Source organism: Oryzias latipes, chromosome 2 (genome assembly GCF_053564925.1).
Source record: "Oryzias latipes strain Hd-rR chromosome 2, Olatipes_Hd-rR_3.1".
NCBI classification, from domain to species: domain Eukaryota; kingdom Metazoa; phylum Chordata; class Actinopteri; order Beloniformes; family Adrianichthyidae; genus Oryzias; species Oryzias latipes.
This window is the reverse complement of record NC_136238.1, coordinates 18,351,286-18,372,171: the sequence shown is the minus strand read 5'-3', so window position 1 is coordinate 18,372,171 and position 20,886 is coordinate 18,351,286. Positions and strand designations below refer to the sequence as shown.

The following is a 20,886-nucleotide window of genomic DNA, read 5'->3' as shown; positions in this document are numbered from 1 at the left end:
CTCTCTTGGTTTTCTTTGCACCTTAGACATATAGGGCTCTTGGTAGGGGGGGTGCTTGGACATCACTGCCAGCAAGCAGCAGATGTCCTCTTAACGCCCTGCCCGCCAATTTTAACCGCACCTTAGACATTTAGGGCCCCTTGGTGGGGAGGGTGATGGGACATCACTGTGAGTAGTCAGGAGATGTCCCCTCAGTGCCCTACCTGCCAATTTTAACTGCACCCCCTTAGTACACACACCCTTTACTCCTCAAAATTAGATTCAAACATAATCACACACACACATGCACACCCTCACAAACACATGCACACACATTTCGCAAGGAAGGTGGGACCTTGGACCATCTGTGCCCTACCCCATCCCTGGTAGGGGGTACTGGACCCTTGGCAACGGCGGCCGTGTCCCCTGGGTGCTGGTTTCCTGGGCCCGGCGGCCCTCTCTCCACGCAGGGAGAGGGATCCCTGAGCCTTCTGGCAAGGCCAGAGGTCGGGGCTAACTTCACACCTGAGCAGGGGGTGTCCGTGTCCCTGTGGGGTGGGTTCTGGCCCTTGTCCCTGAGTGCTGGGCTTTGCCAAATTTCCAACTGTGGCCAAGCCTGGTCGGGCCATGTTTACAACACCCCACGTGGCCCCCCTTTTCCCCGGGATGCCCCCCTCCTGGGTGGGGATGGCTGGCCCCTGCCTTGCTCCTTTCTGGACCAACCGTGGGCCGGGTTGGTGGCTGCCTGGAGCGCGGAGCGAGTCTCCCTTGGGGGGTCCTGGCTCGTACTTGGGGTTGGGGGGGGGGTGCCTAGAACTCTTGGGTGGTGCTTTTCTGGGGCTGTGGGAACCCTTCTCGGGTGGGGCCCTGCGTTGGGCCCTCCCGGCGTGGCGGGGGGGGGGGGGGGTGCTCTCCTGGTTGTGCTGGGGCGGCACTCTCTTTCCCCCCGTGCCTCCCTGCTCTCTGGCTCTGGAAGCCTCGAGGCGGTCCTGCTGGCCCTGGCCTGGGTGGCGGATGTGATCGCCCGGGGGGCGGTTGTTCTCTGCCTTCTGACGTATGGCGTCGGGGGGTTCTGGCTGCTGCAGCTGCTGCGGCAGGGGTCTTGGTGTGGGGATGGCTGGGCACTCTCCCTCCTTCTTTTCACATTCCACCATCCATTTTAGAAGAACATAAACACTCAATTGAGCACAGGTGTTAGCTCACCTTTGCACTAATAGTTTGCATGATTGAATGAATGAAATATTTCCCCTCTAGTTGGTTTGAAGGCATAATTATGCGTGTGTGAACACTATCTGTTTTGTGTACATTTTGACATGTGGACATTTTTGCAGCTAGCAGGTGTTTTTATAACATTTGAGTGTGTGTGTGGACAGGCCCCGCCCTTTGAGATTTGTATTACATCCCAACCTTACCGTAATAATAACTATCCAGCAACTTGTTGCTTTATGCTGCTTCATGGTTTTATCCCCTCCCCTCCTATTATCACCCTCCTATCCCCCCTCTTTCTAACATCCTGCTCTCTCTTCTTCCCTCCTTTCCTTTTCCGTCCAGTCCAACACAAAGATTTTCAAATATGATTAAAATGAATAAAGTTTGGCCTGAATTACAAAAGGGGTTTATTCAGACATACCTCATCTGTCTGCCCAGCTGTTGGACAGGAAAAGTAAAAAAAAAAAGGATAAATAAAAAGTAATAATAAATAAATAAAATGTTCATAAACTAATAAAACTTTATTATAGGGCTTTTTAATAAAACAAATATATTAAATAAATTTAAAGTTTCAAAGAAAAAGAGTTATTGTGGCCCTCACAAAAAAAGTTTGGGGACCTGCTCTTGCATCCAAGTGGTGTTGGAAGATTTGTTGTTTTTCATTCTCATGATCATTCAAACACCACATGAATGCAGCATTTCTCTAAGTTTTACATTTGGTACATCAAGCCATTGATGCAATCGGCGCTAAAATGAGAAAAAAGTTTTAACCCTAAAACTCTAAAATGCTCTGTTTTAAAATATAATTTTCAATTCAAATGTTTTCATCCAGATTCCATGTTATTTCTTTCTCACTCAACGCATCTGCTCCTGGTCTGGCCCTTCTATCCAGAACCCTACGTGGCCTGTGAGCCAAAATAATGGCCCACCCCTGCCCTAGATGGTCTGTCTCAGAGCTCATGGAGCGGGAGCAATTTCAATCAACACGGCTTCTCAGTGGCGAGCTGGCGGCCAGACAGAGACATGCTGCGGGATGGGGAGCCAGCCTTTTCGGGCCTCCTGAACCTTAAGATATTTTAGCCTTCAGCCTTCTGTCTCTCCTCTTCAGTCCACACTTTTTACTGGAATGATGGAGTGATCAGTTTTTGCTGACATCTCGTGTGTGTTCTCTGCTGTGCTGTCACTTGGTTGTTTTTACGATATAGTAAAATAGACCTATTGCACCTCAGTCCAAATGGTATTTTCCAAGATCCAAATAATCTTCTTTTTCATTTTGAAATTATTTTATGATGGTATAGGATGATTTGATTAACAACTTGCGTGTCACAGATTGATCGTGGTTGGATTGTAGGAATACAATTGGATTCATGGATTATTTGTTACACCATTAATATATAATGGCAATGTGATTGATGGACCGAGACATGATGTCCAGATGTGCTCAAGCGGTTTCAGGTCTGGGCAATTGCCCAGCCAGTCTGTTACATCAATACCTTCGTCTAGCAGGAACTGCTGAAACACTCTAGCCACATTGTGTCGCATCGGGAGGAACCCAGGGCCAATCACACTAGCACATGGCCTCACAAAGGGTCTCATCTTGGTAGCTAATACCAGTCAAGCTACCTCTGGTGAGCACATGGAGAGCTGTGCGACCCTCTAAAGAAATGGGTTGTAGACGTCATCTCATGGTACTGCTGGAGTCACAACACTATCGGAATTCAAAAGTCACATTGGCATTTGCAATTAATTTACATTTTAATATTTGATTTAGCTTCCTTTTGAAGATGACTCACATTTCAGGTAATTAAGAATGTTGCACTTAGTATAGCATCTGCTTTTTCTTTTAAGCCTTCAACTATTTTTGAGCCAGTCTGGGCTTTTAATGATATTTATTATGCATCAAACAGCTTCTTTCAGACAGCCCAACATGTCCTTAATCTATTAAGCAATTTTAACTATAGTTTGTCTCTATTTTCCACTTATGCTGTTACGTTCTTTGCATTTCATTTCAGACCTTCACGTTTCGATTTTCTTTCAACTTATTTGCTAAACCTGACGGGAAAAGAAAGAAATGTGATGAACTTTCCAAAGCGGATATCTCTGAAGGTCAACATCTTCCATATTTAAGCCCGCCAACAAAATGTTTTCAGAGGCTGAATCAACACCAACAGAGCTTGAATTGTCTCAAGATCAAATTTTCTCACCCTGCCGGGAACAACAGCTCGAAGGCTGCCTGCATGTTTATCAACAGTTTGCTGACAATCGTGGCGTTATTTTTAGCCGGGGATGGTAGCTAATTTGAGTCCCACCGTCACACACACTTACACACAAACACACACACGTATATTTTTAACGCCACAATTTGCAGGAGATTTGAATAGCTTTACAGCACCAAAACCGTTTTCAGTTTTTATTTCACCCAAATAAAACTGAAAGGAAACGCAGGAGTTGAGCTCAAATAGAGAAATTTATTTACTACAATAGGAAAGTGCCTTGAGCTGAACATTTAACACGATTCTTTAGTTAATGATGAAGCAGAGGTAAACATCAAGAGAAACCTAAAAGAAAACTAAAAAACAGGTTTTCAAGGTTCTAGTTTTTTGTCATAACATTCCTATAAAACAAAATCAACTTTGCATAATTGTTTGTTTATAAATCTTTGCCAGCCTTTGCATTCAACACCCATCCAGTGTTATTTTTGTTAAACTCACATGTCAATACAGTTTCTTCAGTAATTTTTTTTTCAGGTGAGGAATTTTTACTTCCAAACATGTCCTTGCTGTTAAAGTCACTACTTTTGCATCTATTGGCACAAACATCACAGAACCAACAGCAGTTGGTTAGTTTTAACCATTCCGTTGTCTTCTTTTTAGCATTTTTTTTAATCCTCTCAAGTGGTTTGGATTCATTTACACACTCAGGAGCCTTCTTGCTCTTTATTGCATTAAATCCATTCCATGTTTGGAACTCGCATAGATTCAGTCACAAGTGAGGGTTTTTACGAAGCACTGAGCGAGCCGCGTTCGTCGGCTCACCTAGCGGAGAAACATTCAAAGGTGTTTGATAGCGACGGACCAACGATGGAGGGGAGAAAAGCAAACAAACACAGAAAAAAAGGCACGTAAAGGCACTAAGAAAGATAGCGAGACCACGTTTGAATGCGACACAAGCGACAGCACAACATCGCTGCTGGATGAGTTCCGAAGATCGCAGGGAAGGTTGGATTTCACCTTAACCACCTTAACAACTGGATTTTACGGCTCAATACCGTTGATGCATCAACACAGTTTTTCAGCAAGGAAATAGCCATTCAATTAGAAATGGATGGCTCTTTGGTGCATGGTGGAAAGTAGCTCACTGTATCTTTGTCATCTGTCATCAGTCTGTCTTTACAACCAATCTTCAACACAATAGCTACTTAAAAACGTGATCTGCAACTACATTATCGTCCTTGTGGCAAATTTAAATTCAAAAATCTGTTTGAATTGAGAGACAAAGTAATACCTGAGATGCACAATTCAGCATTTCTAAAATACATATCGATTTTTTTTGTCACATTTTGACACAAAAGCACAATAGCTTGGTAATAAAAATATATACTGTACTTGTGTAAATGTCAAGAGGTGGTTAGTTTAATTCACACTGGAACTTTTTATATATTCTTTCTGTCTGCAACAAGCTGAAAAGACAACAACAAATGGCTGCAGGAGGAGCTGAAGCTCGCGGCTTCAAGTTAGATTGATTGCTGGACTAAATGCTGGTCTGTGAATCTCTGCACACACAAATCACAGCTGACAATCGACCAGACGCAGCGAACAAGAGACACTAACACAAGGATTATATTACAATCGTGCTCACGATAATCACAGATTTACGTGTAAGTGCCAGCAGAAAAATCATCAAGGCATGAAGACTGGTCCTGAATATGCATATCTATGCGCATGTGGGGCCATGAAAATGAGCTTTATCCGCTTGTGTTGGAAGTTGTTTTTCTTTTATTAAACACCTTTAATAGAAAGCAAGATTAAGATAATCGGAGGAAAGAGGGATTACAAATATGGTATAATTAATCCTAAGGGAATTGTAGGTGTTTAACAATTCCAGGTGGGCAAATTTCAAAATAAAATGTTTGTAATTAGACAAAATTATACTTATAAAAAAACAGCCAAAAAAAGATTAAAGGGCAGCCCCTATTTTTTAGAAAAACAATTTAGGTTTTAAACCTCCCCATCCCATTCCATTTTATGCCGAAAATAAATCAAGCCAAACACAATTTTTATAAAACTTTGAAGTCTTTAAATCCTGTAAAGTTGACCTACAAATATTATAAAGAATAGTTGCAACAATTTGGTTTGGTTTAAACCAAAATCTTATCTTTGACCTGCAAAAAAACCCCCAAAAAGTTTAAATGACCTCCTTTCAGAAATGCCATTCTATATTTCATACAAAAGTTTGTCTCTTTAGGACACTTTAATCTTGAAAGATTAAACTGAATCCATAAATTTCATTGCACATATTGACAGTTTTACGCCTTTTAAATTCAAAACAACCTCTTTGAGGGGTTATATTCTAATCATCGGGGCAGTTGAAGGATGGTTTACTTTATAACAGCTTGGATTGCGGTTTGGTAGGGCTCAGGCAATGCAGAAACAGTTTTAGCTTCTGTTTATTAGTCCAATTGTGGATGGAAAGCGTGAACAAAGAGCATCCAGCAGTTTCTAGTAGTTTTTTTTTTAAGAATTACTCCTGCTTTAGTACTCATAGAAGCCATTGACTGTATATGAGAACTGGACTGAGTAACCCTTCCCCCTTGTGTTCCAAACAGGAAGTACCTCCTGGCTCCAAGAACCCCAAATCCCATAGATTTCTACTGAGAAATAAACAGATATTACTCAGTCATTCTATCTGTCATAATAACCATTCTTGGTGCGATACCTGCTTTTTTTTTACATGAATTTGCTAATCCAATATTTATTGATTTTTATTCAAGTTTTAAACTGACCAATCAGATGCCTCCATTAAAGTAGGTAGTATCATGTCAAACATTCAAAATAAAACATTTGATTTACAGATTTTGTGTAGCCTGCTTTAAAGTGGTAGGGGTGTGGACTTCCAACAAGCTCAGTCCTGGTTGGTAAGAGGGGTTCCCAAAGAAACATTGACTCATACCGACTTAGACCAATCACTAATTACTGACAAAGTCTGGCTCCAACATGGCAGCATCCGTATCACACAGAAATCGGTACTGAAGTAAGTCAGAAGCAAGACATTTTCTATGGATTATGTCAAACTTGCTCCGTCAAGGTCTCTTATACTGTCAATTGTTGAAACCCTTTCTTTTAGTGTTTGCATTTGATAGTAAAAATGCCTAAAAAGTAATACTGTTTTGTCCTGGTCATACGAAGAACAAGTTCATCAACCAATGCAGGCAACAAAGACGCAATCAAGAGATCCAGCAGTTCATGTTACCAGTGCTTTTTTTTTTTTGGCTTTTCCTCCAAAATTAGTTTGTACACATGATGTTGACATCAAAAACGTTAGCATTCACTGCTTTGGTCCCTCATAGTGAAAAAGAGTCTATGTGACCAAAGTTACTAAACGCAGAAAGACATTTAGGTCCTGAGGAGGGTTTTCTTTTGAAAATATCAACATGTTCAAACACAAAGACAGTATCAAAAGTGTTAATATATCCACACACAGCTTGTCTTCAGACACTTTTTTGAAGCTAGGTCGGACCTTTAGCAAGCGGAAACGTAGCCAGTGTCTGCGACAGAAACAGGCAGCAGAGGCACAGTTGCTTCGCTCCTCTCTGCCTGAGGATCTTTTATCGTGCTCCTTTGAACCTGAAACTCTACGAGCTTCTTTTTCTCATCTTTGGCCGCTAACTCAATGCTCGGGAAGGGCAGAAACTCCCTGCAGTATGCTGGTGGCAAACATGGCACCAGATGCACCTCCCCACTATCCTTTAGGAGCTCCACGCAGGTGTAGAAATCCTGTGGCGGTGAGTGGCTGGCAATGCACGCAGTTGGACTGGAAGCTGGAATGGTGTTAGCCAGGGCGGGATGCTCCATCATGCTGTAGTCTGTTCCTGGCACAGAAACGATCTCTGGTGCCTGCCAGAGGGGAGGCGCGTCCAGCAATGGGGCAAAAGCTTCAGGTGGGGAAGTGCAATAGGGCGAAACGTTCTGGACGTAGGACACTGGGTTTTGGATAGGTATAGAATGCGTGGCAGAGAGAGGTGTCAGGTGGCTAGGAAACTTCAAGGCCCCCTTCAAGGTGCTCAAGTCCTTTGGTGCAGTCACATAGAGCTCGTCGGCGCTCACATGATCCCACGCTTCTTCAGAGTAACTCGGGGGTCTGTAGCCATGAAAGTTACTAAAGTGCCGGTTGATTTCTTCCAAGTGACCCTTCTGAAGATAAGAAGGGATAAAAGAACAGAAGGAAGAGTCAGAACCCCAGTAGAAGAGTAAAAAGATGTGTAAAAATGAGTAAAGGTGAAGAAAGAAGGACAAATCACAATACAATCCTGGAAGCAGTTTGGCCATTACCTTCAGCAGCAGTGGGTCAATGCCCATGATCCGTGGCTTCGGGATGGCCGGCAAGAAATACTCTTTTATTCTAAAAGGGGAAAAAAAGTAAGGCTTGAAGTGGTTGCACACAAAGAATCGAATAGAATATAATATTTTTCTTTATATAGCACTTTCCCAGTGCATTACAATAGAAGTATAAAATAATATCAAAACACAAAGAAGCAAAGAAATACAATAATAATAATAAAACAAAACAGAGTAAAATGTAGTAGAACAAGGAATGAAATCAACTAAAAGCTCTCCTGAATAAAAATGTCTTGACCTGAGATTTAAAACACCCAACGGAGCCAATTTGACGCAACGACAATGGGACGGAGTTCCATAGACAAGGAGCCACGGCTTGAAATAAAAGATCTCCTCTTGTCTTAAAGCGGGTTTTTGGAACGCTTAAAAGATTTTGGTTGGACTACATCAAGGATTGGGCCAAAAAGTATGTGGTTAAAAGGTCAGATGTGTACATCAAAGCTTGACCATGCAAGGGTCTAAAAAATAAAAGTAGAATTTTAAAATTCATTTTAAATTTGACTGGCAACCAATGTAGAGCAGACAACAGAGGAGTGATGTTTGTCTGTTTACTGGTTCCTGTTAAAAGCCTTGCTGCAGAGAATTCTATTTAATTACAGAAGATAGAAAAAACGGAGCTCCACTGTGTGACCCTAATAAGAACCAAATCACACTTTTGGCCTCTATTGACATGGAACTCAATACTTTTCACATCTCTCCAAGTCTTTCTGTGGAGTCAGTGAAAGGCAAGTCCTGTGAACCTTTTTTGTGCTACATGTGAGTTGGTTTGTTGGAGATCTGTGTACAGTGCTGTTCAAAGAACCGTGATGAGTCCACGCTGGATCAGAGACCCAAGCTGGGCGATCAGAAAAGACAGATGTCAGCAGGAGATCAGGAAGCTTTAATACAACACTCACAATGTCATCACTGCTGCCTCTGTAGTGTACCGCCATCATTATGCATTCAGACTTATTTTCTATGAATCAGGGATTCTGAAAATAGGTCACAAAGTAAAATCCCACTTTGACCCTAAAATCTAGGAGCAGATGAGTAGCACCTCACAGGCAAGGTTCAAATGCTCTACCCTTTCTTTAAAACTGTGTCACCACATGCACCAACAAAATGATAGACCATTTTATTTTTCGGCCCCGAAGTGATCATAATCTTGCTGTCTTTGGCATCACTGAAATGGAAAGGGCCAACGTGTTACTGGATCTTTATTACATAATTGTAAAGGTCATTTTGTTGGGCTGGTGAAACGATGTCTGGCCTGGGGGTAAAAAACTGTGAATGATTTCCACTGTTGGTCAATGGTAAATGGTGCAAACTTGTAAAGCGTTTCTCTACCTTCCTCGAAGGTTTAAAGCGCTTTACAGTCATAGTTCCATTCCCATTCACACACACATTCACTTAGTGAACTGTACCTAGCTCCAGTTTAAGTAAATTCAGTCTAAAGTAAGCATGACAAAATATTTTCTGTTCTTCTAAAAATATATTCTAACGTTATGAATGGTTAATGTTGCTCTTATACTTTGTAAAGCCTTTTATAATGCTTTTCTGCCTTCCTTGAAGGCCCAACGCTGCCTCGCAATGACACTACCCCATAACAACCAAGTCCATTGTGGGGTCCAGTGTCTTGCCCAAGGACACTTCAACATTGGTGGACAAGTCGGGAACTGAACCTTTAATCTTCTGATTTGAGGTCAGCTGCTCTGCCTCCACACTACAGCTACCTCAATTATATCAAAGTATATGCTGTACTTCATAACATGACAATAGGTTAGGTTGTGCCCGGTGATACTGTGGCATCTGAGTACAGGAGAGAGAAGAATTGCATGTTTCCAAATTACTTTTTTCTGTTTTCAGCAGTGTTCATGAAGAAGATTGGAAGTGTTTAATCCTGGCTAAACATGCAATGAATTTGGAGGATCAACCATTCCCACAAGTGGGCCTCTTTAGTTTCTTTTTCTCACACATTCTTCATTGATGCATTCAGCTACATAATCCAGTTAATCCTACAAAAAAGCCTTAATATATTTAGCAATTAACCAAAAATTAAATTGTTGGGTTGTATTTGTTACCCTCATCTTAATTATTTGGCAAAATATATGCTATCATCTTAAAGTAGCACATGCAGACTTGTACGTGTAGTGTTCAGACATTTACATGAACTGTCATTAATTTTTAATTGCTGACCCTGACCTTGGCATATCATCACATTTATTTATACCCCTTGAATCTCTAATCCTAAAGCCAAAACCTGAGTCATTCTGGAGTTAAACTGCTCAAGCGCCCACATAAACAAGATGTCCCCAATAAGGTTGAAAAATTATCAAGTCCTATTAATGTAACATGGACAAGTAAACCCACACACACACACACACACACACACACACACACACACACACACACACACACACACACACACACAAACACTCACAAACACTGTCTGTTGTGAAATTGATCTCATTAAACAGGCTTTATGTATGTGACTGGAATTCAACTTGCCCTGAATTAAAATTTGTTATTCAAATGTTCTCTAGTTACCGGTACACACGTGGTCCTCACAACAGGTAAGTACCCGTGAGCTTAACCTAATTACACGTCTCACCATGTCTGAGTCAAAAATAGCATGGCCCAGACTGGCCCCCAATGTGTCTGCCGCCTCTAATTATAGTAATCATACACTGAATCCAATTTATCTAAAGTGATTCTGTTTACCATAAAACACACCAATGGCTACTTTATTTAGGAGTTGCATGACAATGGCAATGATCAACCAGGTGTAACCAAGAATTTAATGGACAAAGGACTGTAATAACCCAATAGAGACTGTAATAACCCAATAGAGACCGCAGCAAATGAAACACTGAATTTTTTTTAGAAAAGACTCAGAAAGGACAAAACACACACAAACCTCACAATATCTTTCTTTTATGGTTTGCTGCAAAATGTACTGATTTCTGCTAAAAGAAAACACATGCAGACAGAAAGGATACTTTGCAAAGGAAAATCCTAAATCATATAGAATAAGAAGATATAATGGCAGACTTAAAACAAAAAGCAACCTAAATAGCAACCAACCCAATGCAGACTCACACTGTGAAATTGATATAAGGGCATTCACACACAAGAACTTGATGATCATTATAACACTCTGACCTTCTGGTCAGAGGTCCACCCCTCTATCCACGTGCCCCAGCCGCAGCCCATGGTAATTAATCTTACACGTTTTGTGGAAAAGTCTACGACTTAGAAAGAGAATGCACATTTAATTGAAGTAAAAGGTAGCAAAAAAAATGGGAGAAGGAACACCAATGAGACCCCCCCCCCCTTCGAAAAAAGAAAAGAAAAAGCAGAACAATAAAAGCTTGAACCACCACAGCCAGAAACAAAAAAGTTCATCAAAGAAGTCATAGAGAATACTTAAAAAAATGTGGAAGACAGCACAGGCTAAAGTGAGGAGGCAAACTCTTGGGATGCTCCTCTCTGAAGACCACAACCAAATGAAGAAGGGATGGCCACAACCTTGATATTTCGTGTGCTCCATACAGGTTTGCCTATCTTTTTGCCTATAGACATCCCTTATCCACCCGTTTGGGACTAAGCCTTAAAGGGCAAATTTATTACAACAAAAAGAATGCCCTATGCATGGAATATACTCGTTTGTTCTAGACACCACATCTGCTCTCTCACCTTTTGCTGTGTGGCATGATCCCAAAGGTGAAGACAAGCAAAGCCACAACACCGACCCCCATAACCAGAATCAGCACCAGGACTTTACCTGCACAGATATTACCATTATTCTCGTAATTAACAGTCACATGAGTTTTTAAAATTTAAATAACAATGTTTTAATTTTCTTTCCAAGGAGAAAAATTAGAACTTTAGACTCTTAAAAAAATTATTTTTGGATACTCTTTAAAACAAGTCTAAATTAACCTCATTAAATAAAAAGTTCATTTTTTGTTTCCTCAATTATGTGTAAATAATGACTTTAAATCAAAGACTCCACCTAATTTAGCACCACTTTGAATGGAAACAATACAAAAGAATATTTTTCTTATAATTTGAAAATAAATTGAGGCATTAAAGGGTTAAATTACCATAATGCACACTGAATTATAGGGCAAAAATATCAATAAATAGAGGCACATAAAGCTACACAAAAGGTCACATAATGGGGTTTTATTACCCAGAATTGCTAGAAGAACCAAGAGGTAAGATATTGGTCAGGTGGGTTGATGTGAAATTTTTTAAGCAACCTGTGCTGCTATCTATGTGAGCCTGTTATTTGCAAAACATTCCCTTTGGAAAAAGAGCAACACAACATGGAAGTCAATCTTTATTCAACTTTCTCAAAAAGAAAAACTTCCACCTTAGTGTATTTTTAAATATAATTGAACTTTGTTTTTATAAATTGATATAAGCCTCATTTTTATTTTTATTTTTTTATTTTTTTATTTTAACTTGTCCTGTCCAACAGCTGGGCAAACAGATGAGAGCTGAAGGCCTCTTGTGTTGGACATATTTTTTTCACAACAGGGGTTATGAATCTTCTGACAAACCAGAGGTATGTCTGAATAAACCCCTTTTGTAACCGAGGCCAAACTTTATTAATTTTAAACATATTCGAAAATCTTTTGTATTGGACCGGACGGAAAAGGAAAAGAGGGAAGAAGAGAGAGGGATGTTAGAGAGGGGGGAAAGGAGGGTGATTATAGAGGGGGGGGGGGGTAAAACCATGAAGCCGCATAAAGCAACAAGTTTCTGGATGGTATTCATTACAGTGAGGTTCAGATGTACTACAAGTCCAAAAAGGCGGGGCCTGTCCACACACACACCCAAATGCCACCAACATACCTGTTAGCTCCATAAACGTGATATAACCCTCATTTTTATGTGGCCATACATTAGGTGGTAATTTGTGCAGCTTTGAGCAATTTTTCAGCAATTTTTTATCTTGGAAATTTAATCAATCAAGTTTAAAATACATTGTTTACTATAAAATTACTAATGCACACTGGAGGTAAACATCATTTTTAACAGAAATAATGATTCCAGTGCCATATGTAATGATCACAAAATGACCGGGCCAGTCGTCATGGGAACCCTACCTGTGGGTGTGCCTGAGGATAGGCGGTCAGGGATGTTCATCAACAGCGGGGAGCTCCATTTGCTCCACAGTCCGTTATTGTGCGACCGGGAGCGAACCCGTACCACGTAATCACCGACACGGAGGCCTAGCAGCTCAACAAGGGGCTCCCTTAAAGGATGCTTCACCTGCACACAGAAATAGTCAGTTTCTTTCATTGATAAGGGGCAAATACGGTGGCAAGTGTCAGGGTTCAGGTGTGGACTTCATTCCGAACCTTCCAGCGGTCTGGCTCAGTAACTTGTCGGTACTGCATCTCATACTCCAACGTGATCCAGCCGTACTGCAGGTCCTCGGGCTTTGGGTACACCCAGGACAGCCGGACATTGTGGCCTGTCTCATCTTTGCCAGCGTCAGTCAGGACAAAGGTCAGATTGATCGGAGCCTCTGTTTCAACTGGTGAAAAAGAGAAAGAGTGTTGTGTACCTTTATATTAATCTACTTCATTAATATAAAGGTAAAATATTAGAAAAAACTTTATATAAAAAGTTCTAGCTCCTAGAATCCTGTCTGAATTCTTCGTATTCACATCATTTACACCGCTGTCTCCTAGCCCTTCTTTTTTAGGGCTAAAGCTACGTTGACATCACCCTCGGCAACATGTGTTCAAGCCACCACTTCTATAAAAAGTTTATGTGTGCGCATAAATGCTTGTTTCCGGCTTACGCTTTCAAGACTATTGTGTCCACGCGTCGCTACACACTTTTTTATAATTGTTTTTGGATTCTATGTACTAAACAGGCAGCCACTGAACGCACATTGAAGGTTAAACCAGGTCAAAATTTGACCAATCAGGAACATGGATTTGGTAGTGATGAATTCATTCATTCATTCATTCACATTCATGCCCAAACAGAATTCTATGACACAAAGCCTTTCATATATCTGAATAGAGCTGTGAAAGAAAAAGCCTGGAGAAAGATTCACAGGATCACGCTTCAACATTCCAAAATGGCGACTTGGGCTGGTAAACAGTAGTAAAAGAAAAAAAAAATAGTAGAAGCATCTCTTTGCTTTTCCAGCATGAACATACCATGCTAAAAGCATGGTCAACCACCACAAGAGAACATGTGTCACAAGCCCAATGTGAATGTGCCATAAAAGCTGGTGTTGGGACCAAGCAAGAAAATTCGATTTCACAAGAAAGTGGATTCAAGCACACACTCAAACAAAACAAGCAAAAACGTTCTTTAGGTCTCCTTGCGGTAAACTATCAAAAAAAACAAACATAAAATAAACTAAAAATAAAAGATTTTGTAAAAGTTGTAAGCGTCTCCAAGCTTTTGAATAATTCTTTTTTCTGTAACTGCTGGTCTATACCACAAAGGAGGGTCTAAGGGCAGGGATGTCCAGTTTAGTTTAGTCTGTTTAGATAGTTTAAATAAGTATTTTCTTGACGAATTCCATGTACTCATGATCCTTTTGATTTCATGTTTTACTTTTTCAATTACCATTACAAAGCCCATCGAGACGACTGTTGTTGTGAATTTGGGCTATAGAAATCAAATTGAATCCAAGGAAAACAGCTTCATCAATTAATTGAGTGCATCAATTATTGTGTTTTTTCTACAAAGGCAGTTCAGATAAAAGCACTTTCTTGTCATGTGATCAATTCAGTGGGCGTGGCTTCCCAAGGGGAAAAAAATAAGAGGGCTTTAAATTTTTTTTGCTTAAAAAGTCTTTTTTTAAAGATTAAACAGGAAGTGAAGAGAAAAGTTGCAGAAACAATGATACATTTTTTTTGCAGTTTTTATGATTTTTTATTAATTTGCTGCTTAATTTAATCATGCAATTAATTTAATTTGCAAATGAGGTGCACTTTTATCTCCGCTATTTTTGTTACTTTTGATGAAAATGTGTTTCATAAATGCAAAAAAAGTAAACAAATTACAAAATGTGACCTTAACATGTCTTAATATATTACACAACACATTTGTAACACCCTAGATGCCAAATATTTTGTTGTCAAAACAAATATTTGTAACATTTGACAGTTAGTTGAAAAAGCATTTGTTATTATTAAAATTTAATAACAAAGAAAAGTGAAGATGTAATTTTTCATCCAAATAGTTTTTATTTTAGGTTTTTCTTAAAGTCAATGAGTCAATTTTCACGTTAGGGGGGCAAATTTCTCAATTAAAAAAAAAAGAGTATTTACCGTGCTTTAAATAAATTTCTAATTTAAAACATGAAAACATACATAATGTGCATTGAAGTGTATTTTCCTTCCCCACAGTGACACTGCGACTGATGGAATATGTGTCCGTGATCTACTCTGACATCTGAGGGCAAAAGACGACCATTCAGTCACATGTGAATGCCCTCAGGTGTTTTAGTCATGATGGGGGTATTAACAAACACACACGTGTGTGCTCACACCACACAGGAAATAGTCTGATTCAGACCAGACCTGCGGTTCAGGAATGATTTTAATTTTTACTAAATGAGATACCCTGCCAAACAATTAGGCTTATTTATTCAAAAAACAAATTACTCCCAAAAATAAGATCAGGCTCAGATTGAAATAACTTAGTAAATAAAGGGTCTTGTGAATGCTGTGCTGAAGCTGCTGCAAATGGAGCCACAGAGAATCCAAACAAGCTGCTGATTGAATCAAGTACCATTCAGACCTTATTTCCACTCAACCACTAAACAGTGGTTTCTGATCTGAGCTGGGGATAAACAAGCTGGTTTTCATTGGAGATCCAAACATAATAAAACTGATTGAACTTGGAAACCAGATTTGTTTTTCTTGATAAGAATGACAAAATTAAAAAAAGTAGCAGAAACACGAGGATCTCAGCTGTTTACATTAAGACCGGATACAGACACCCCTAAGACATGCGCTTTCCAGGGAATGAAAACAGTGTCATCAAAATTTCCAATCCCCCTAGATAATAACTGTCAAAGCATTACATTCAAACTGAGTAAACTCTTAACTCCTTTAAACAAAGCACAGACGGATATGATCATCTTTGCCTGAACTTTTTTCTCTTTATTTTTTGGTAGTAAGTCAGATTTTTGTCAGATTTTACAATCTCATATGAAATGATTCACCTGCATGCTTGCAGCTTCCATTTCCAGGATTACATTCCAGGCAATAGTGATGTTGTTACATGTAATTGTATCCTGCGAACGTGTAACACGTAAATCTGAGCAGATCCTGTGCAAATGTTTATCCAAACATTATCCGAAGTTTGATATGTCTTTGTATGAATGTATAAGTGCTGATTATATTGTTTTGTCCATTATTTTTTATTTGATTGCTTGAAATAAACCATTTCAAATCAAATCAATGCGCAGGTGATTGAAACAATTTTCCTTCATGCATAAAGTCACAAAGCTTTAGAAAGAAAACACTGCACAAGTGTATTGAGTGTTTTCTAATAACACAAATGGAAACATCCCACTGCATTAACTTGCAGTCTGAGGTATAACATTTAACCCTTGTCCTATCTTAGATGACCCCACCCCACATTGACGTGTTCTCCCTACCATGACAAAGGTGGATAAAGGTGGAAAGATTTCATGTAATCCATGGACACCAGTGAAGATCACAAATCATTGAAGAAAAAAGGTTCAGAGCACTGTCTAGTGGGTCTAGATGACCCAACTCCCAACGTTAAAGTGCCTAGGATAGCACAAGGGTTACATAATACGATGTCAAAAAATTGCAGGAATCATCTGGTGAACCAGGAAAGGACTGGGAGAATGTCATATGGTCAGAGGAAACCAAGATGGCGCTTTTTGATAAAAACTAAACTTTCTGTGTTTGGAGAAGAAAGAATGCTGAGTTGCAACTTAAAACCATCATCTGCTGTAAAGCATGGGGATGGAAACGTCATGCTTTGGGTGTGCTTTTCTGCAAAAGGACCAGTATGACTGATCCATATAAAGGTAAGAATGAGTGGAACCATGTATGGCAAGATTCAAAAGGACATTGAAAATAAAATGTGGCTGGATCAAACAGCACAACAATTATCTCAAACACATTGCCCTCGGAATGAAGGAGTGGCTTTAAAAGAAGCATTTCAAGGTTCTGGAGTTCCCAGATCTAAACTTCATAGAAAATCTTTGGAGGGCGTTGAAAGTCTGTGCTGCCCAGCAACAGCCCCAAAACATCACAGCTCTAGAGAAGATCTGCATGGAGGAATAAACCAAAATAGCAGCTACAGTGTTTGCAAACTTGGTGAAGACCTACAGGAAACATTTCACCATTGTCATTACCAACATAGGATATATAACAAAGTATTAAAATTATTCTTTTATTGACCATAAACCTTTTTTCCACCATAAATTGCAAATAAATCCTTAAAAATCAGACAATGGGATTTTATGGATTAACCTTTCTCTTTTTTCATAGTTGAGTGAACCTAGGGGAAATAGTGGCAGTCTGTGGAGGATTTTGACTTAAAAAAGAAGAATGCAAAAACTAATAATAATATCTGATAGAAATTCTTTTAGTAGAAAGTGAAAAGCGTGGCCTTCATCTAACACTCATCCATCAGAGTGATAACTGTCTGAGCTTAATAACGCCTTTTTCAAGGTCAAGGTAAAAGCACAAAGCAACGATGATCAAACACTTCCGCCCCCGTTTGACCTCCTTCAAAGCCTTAGGTTCTGCACATCTTCAGAATATATCTCACAACAGAAAAAAAACTGAACCTGAACCATGTGGCCTCTGGTCTGAGAAAATCTCATCTGCACTTTTGAGATAAGCGTTTTCTAATGGAATTAACATGACTTTGAGCTGCTGGTAAGAAACAGGTTACCATAAATATTCATAAAATTGGTGCAGTGAGCAGAACATCTTGATTTTTATGGTCTGCAGTCAGCAAATATGGAAGAGGTGAATTAGCTCCCTGCCTCCTCTCCTGGAGCAAAGTGAGTCAAACCCGGCGAGGTTTGTTACACGTCACCCATTTTCTGCTCGGCTGCACCAGAAACACCAGCCGCTCCGACTGCAGATGCCTAGGCGGTTGAGTTGGACACAACTTTGAACTGACGTGAGAATCTGAAGGGAAAAGTGGACATTACCGATGTCTGCCACGTCCAGGCAGAGCCCCTTGGACGTGTAGTTCCACTGGGGCGTGATGGCGGTCACATTCATGCAGTAGGACGTCCATACAGATGTGTGACTCCTGTCAAAGTGGCAGCTGTTGGGCCCGCCAGTTGTGTAATCAGGACACTCGTATCTGGGCCCTTTGCTGCAACAAAACAAAGATACAAAGCTTTTATTTTCAGTTTTTCCCCATGTTTCCACATTCCAATGATCTTGTTTATTTTTCCTCCAATTTTTACAGGTACACGGCGCTCTTTCAACATTTTTGGGAAGGTGTTATTGTAAATACGCTAATGAGGCTAAAGAGTAGAGTTGTCAGCATGTGCTTTTTTTTATGTGTTCCAAACAGTGATGGGCTGTCAGGATTTTCCAGGCCTTCTCTGAAGGAGTAAAAACATATCTCAATCATGTGTTTAATATATTTTGTCCATGCATACTTAATAAATCATTCCAAATGGTCTGTCCAATCTCTTTTATTGTGTTTATGATGGTTATGCTGCTTCAGACATACATATTTTAACATTGGACTATTTAACCAATCGCATTTCAGCTGTCCTTTGTTGCCAGGCAGGATCGGAAGGTCCTGTGATGTGAAATCAATGTCAGTCATTCATTTCTTTCAACCAATCAGATTTTGAGTTGGGGTCAGCAGGGTCTTCTAGCAGGCTTAGGCAACGTCACAGTATTCAGACCTTCTGATTGGACAGAAGTTTCAGGAAGTCTCATTGTCCAGTTTGACACAGAGCCCTTTTTGATCTGTCTCAGATAAAAACAGAGCTGACTGTAATGTCCGCTATGGAGGATTTTGCAGGAATTCTATGGCGTTTCATCGCTGCCATGTATTGAACGAGCGCAAAGACAACTGAGCGGGTGTATTTAGGAACTGAGTGAGCGAAACTTACAACTGCGCAGGCGCAATTCTAACTGAGCTCCCCTGCATTTTACAACTGCACGCCTGCAATCCTAACTGAGCGGTGATCCTGCGCGCTCACTTCGCTCCTGCGCAGTCGCTGGGTTTGCAGGCAGTGTTAAGGGGTGTTTTTGTTATTTGGGGGGCAGTGTTCAGGGGTGTGTTTGTCACTTTCTGGTTGATCTGATTGGTTGAAAATTTGCATGTCAAATCCGGCAGTGGGGCCTGACATTCTTTTAGAGGCTTTAATAGAAAAGAAACAGCCAGATTATTGATCAACCAGAAAAGTTGAGGCCAAAAGTGACCAAAAACGCTCCTTAACACTGTGCACAAACCCAGCGAGCGCGCAGGAGCGAAGTGAGTGTGCAGGATCACCGCTCAGTTAGGATTGCAAGCGTACAGTTGTAAAATGCGGGGTCGCTCAGTTAGAATTGCGCCTGCGTGGTTGTAAGGTTCGCTCACTCAGTTCCTGAATATGCCCGCTCAGTTTTCTTTGCGCTCGTTCACTCTATGGCAGCGATGAAATGCCATAGAATTCTCCCACTGATCTCCTAGACTTCCTTCATCAGAAAAATCTGAGTGAGAGCATGAACAGCTGTACAGATTTGTGTTTTTGGTGCTGACCATCCCTGTGTCCACTGAGTCTGTGAAGCGGACATTTTCGGTTCCAAAGCGAATCAAAACCTACGCAGAAACACAACTGGACAGGCTTGGCTCTCAGCACTGGTCATGATGGCAATAGAAAAGGACTTCTTGAAGAAACTGAAGCGTGATAATCTATATGACAGGGTGATCAAACTGTTTTTGAGGAAAGAGAAGAGGATGGATTTTGTCTTCAAATAATCCGATTTTTTTGATGAGTGAAATGATAAATAATATATTAATTATTAATATTAATATATATCAATATATTTAAAATGTGTGTGATTGTTTTCAATGTTTTGTGCTGGCTGTAGTTGCATATAATGAGATTTGTTAACTGTTTTGTTTATTCAGTTTATTTAGAGACATAAAATTGTTAATCAGGGGTTGAGCGATTCAGACGTAGCTCTACTGAAGGCCCAGGTGTGTAATCCACTGGTTCCTAACAAGGTTGGGAGATAGCGTTGTAACAGTCACATTTGTTTTAGTTGTATTAGTCTGGTTTTTTACGCTTTGCCAACAAGGATAGGAGTAACAGCTATTGTTAATACATTAATAAATGTGGCAAACATGTAGCTCGTCACAAACAAGTTGAAGAATTACTGTGGCCACAGTTGATAAAGTCTGACTGACCGAAGGATTTTTTTTGACTCGCTTAATGCGCCTTATAGTTCAATGCTTCTCATATATGCCATTAGCTCGAGAAAAAAAACAACAGTTATTGACGGTACGCTTTATAATCCGGAACGGAAAATACGATATGTAAATCGAGCTGTTAAAAAGTACAAATGGTTTGATAGTTATTTCCAGAGATCAAGATAGGAAAGGCAGATAATTTTACTCTAATGTGGATCAATCATGTAACACAAACCAAAAAGTCTCAATCAATCACCAGCTGAAATATTTACAGACTCTAGAGGCTTCAAACATTAACCGTATCTGGCTTAGACACCTAAAAATATCAAATTAAATAACAAGTTTCACCTCATGAGAGTATAACAGACAGAATTTGGTACAGTTTTTTTGTTTAAAGTTGATTATTTTGAGTGAAATGTCACATTTGAGCCAAGAAGCCTTTAATAATTGAGCACAAACTAGCTTTATTTTGAGCAATTTAGTCACTAATAAAGACGTCTCCTCTGCTTAGTGGTCAGAAATGAACACCCACCATTCTTTTCACAGTGAGCTCTTTATTCCCAGCTGCTTTGGCCATTTCTGAGCGGATAATCCCAGATTTACGTTTTGTTTTCATAAATGCACTGCAGCAGCACAGCCACAAGAATCAATGGGGATGTTAAGCCTTTCTGCCATATGGGGGCAAAGGTACAATCCAATT

The 20,886-nt window shown here is 40.1% G+C and overlaps 1 protein-coding gene across 3 annotated transcripts in view; it reads right to left on the bottom strand.

The window, feature by feature from the left end:
• Positions 1 to 3,636: 3,636 nt before the first annotated feature.
• Positions 3,637 to 20,886, bottom strand: part of crfa4 (cytokine receptor family, class I receptor 4) — a 58,837-nt gene continuing 41,587 nt past the window's right edge. For all 3 annotated transcript variants that reach the window (XM_023964539.2, XM_023964534.2, XM_023964537.2), the window contains exons 4-9: positions 17,974 to 18,143; positions 13,154 to 13,332; positions 12,899 to 13,064; positions 11,478 to 11,565; positions 7,737 to 7,806; positions 3,637 to 7,598 (exon numbers count right to left, since the gene is read on the bottom strand). In XM_023964539.2, coding sequence (XP_023820307.1) covers positions 6,927 to 7,598; positions 7,737 to 7,806; positions 11,478 to 11,565; positions 12,899 to 13,064; positions 13,154 to 13,332; positions 17,974 to 18,143 — 1,345 coding nt within the window. In that variant the 3' untranslated portion in view covers positions 3,637 to 6,926. The remainder of the gene's footprint in view (positions 7,599 to 7,736; positions 7,807 to 11,477; positions 11,566 to 12,898; positions 13,065 to 13,153; positions 13,333 to 17,973; positions 18,144 to 20,886) is intronic.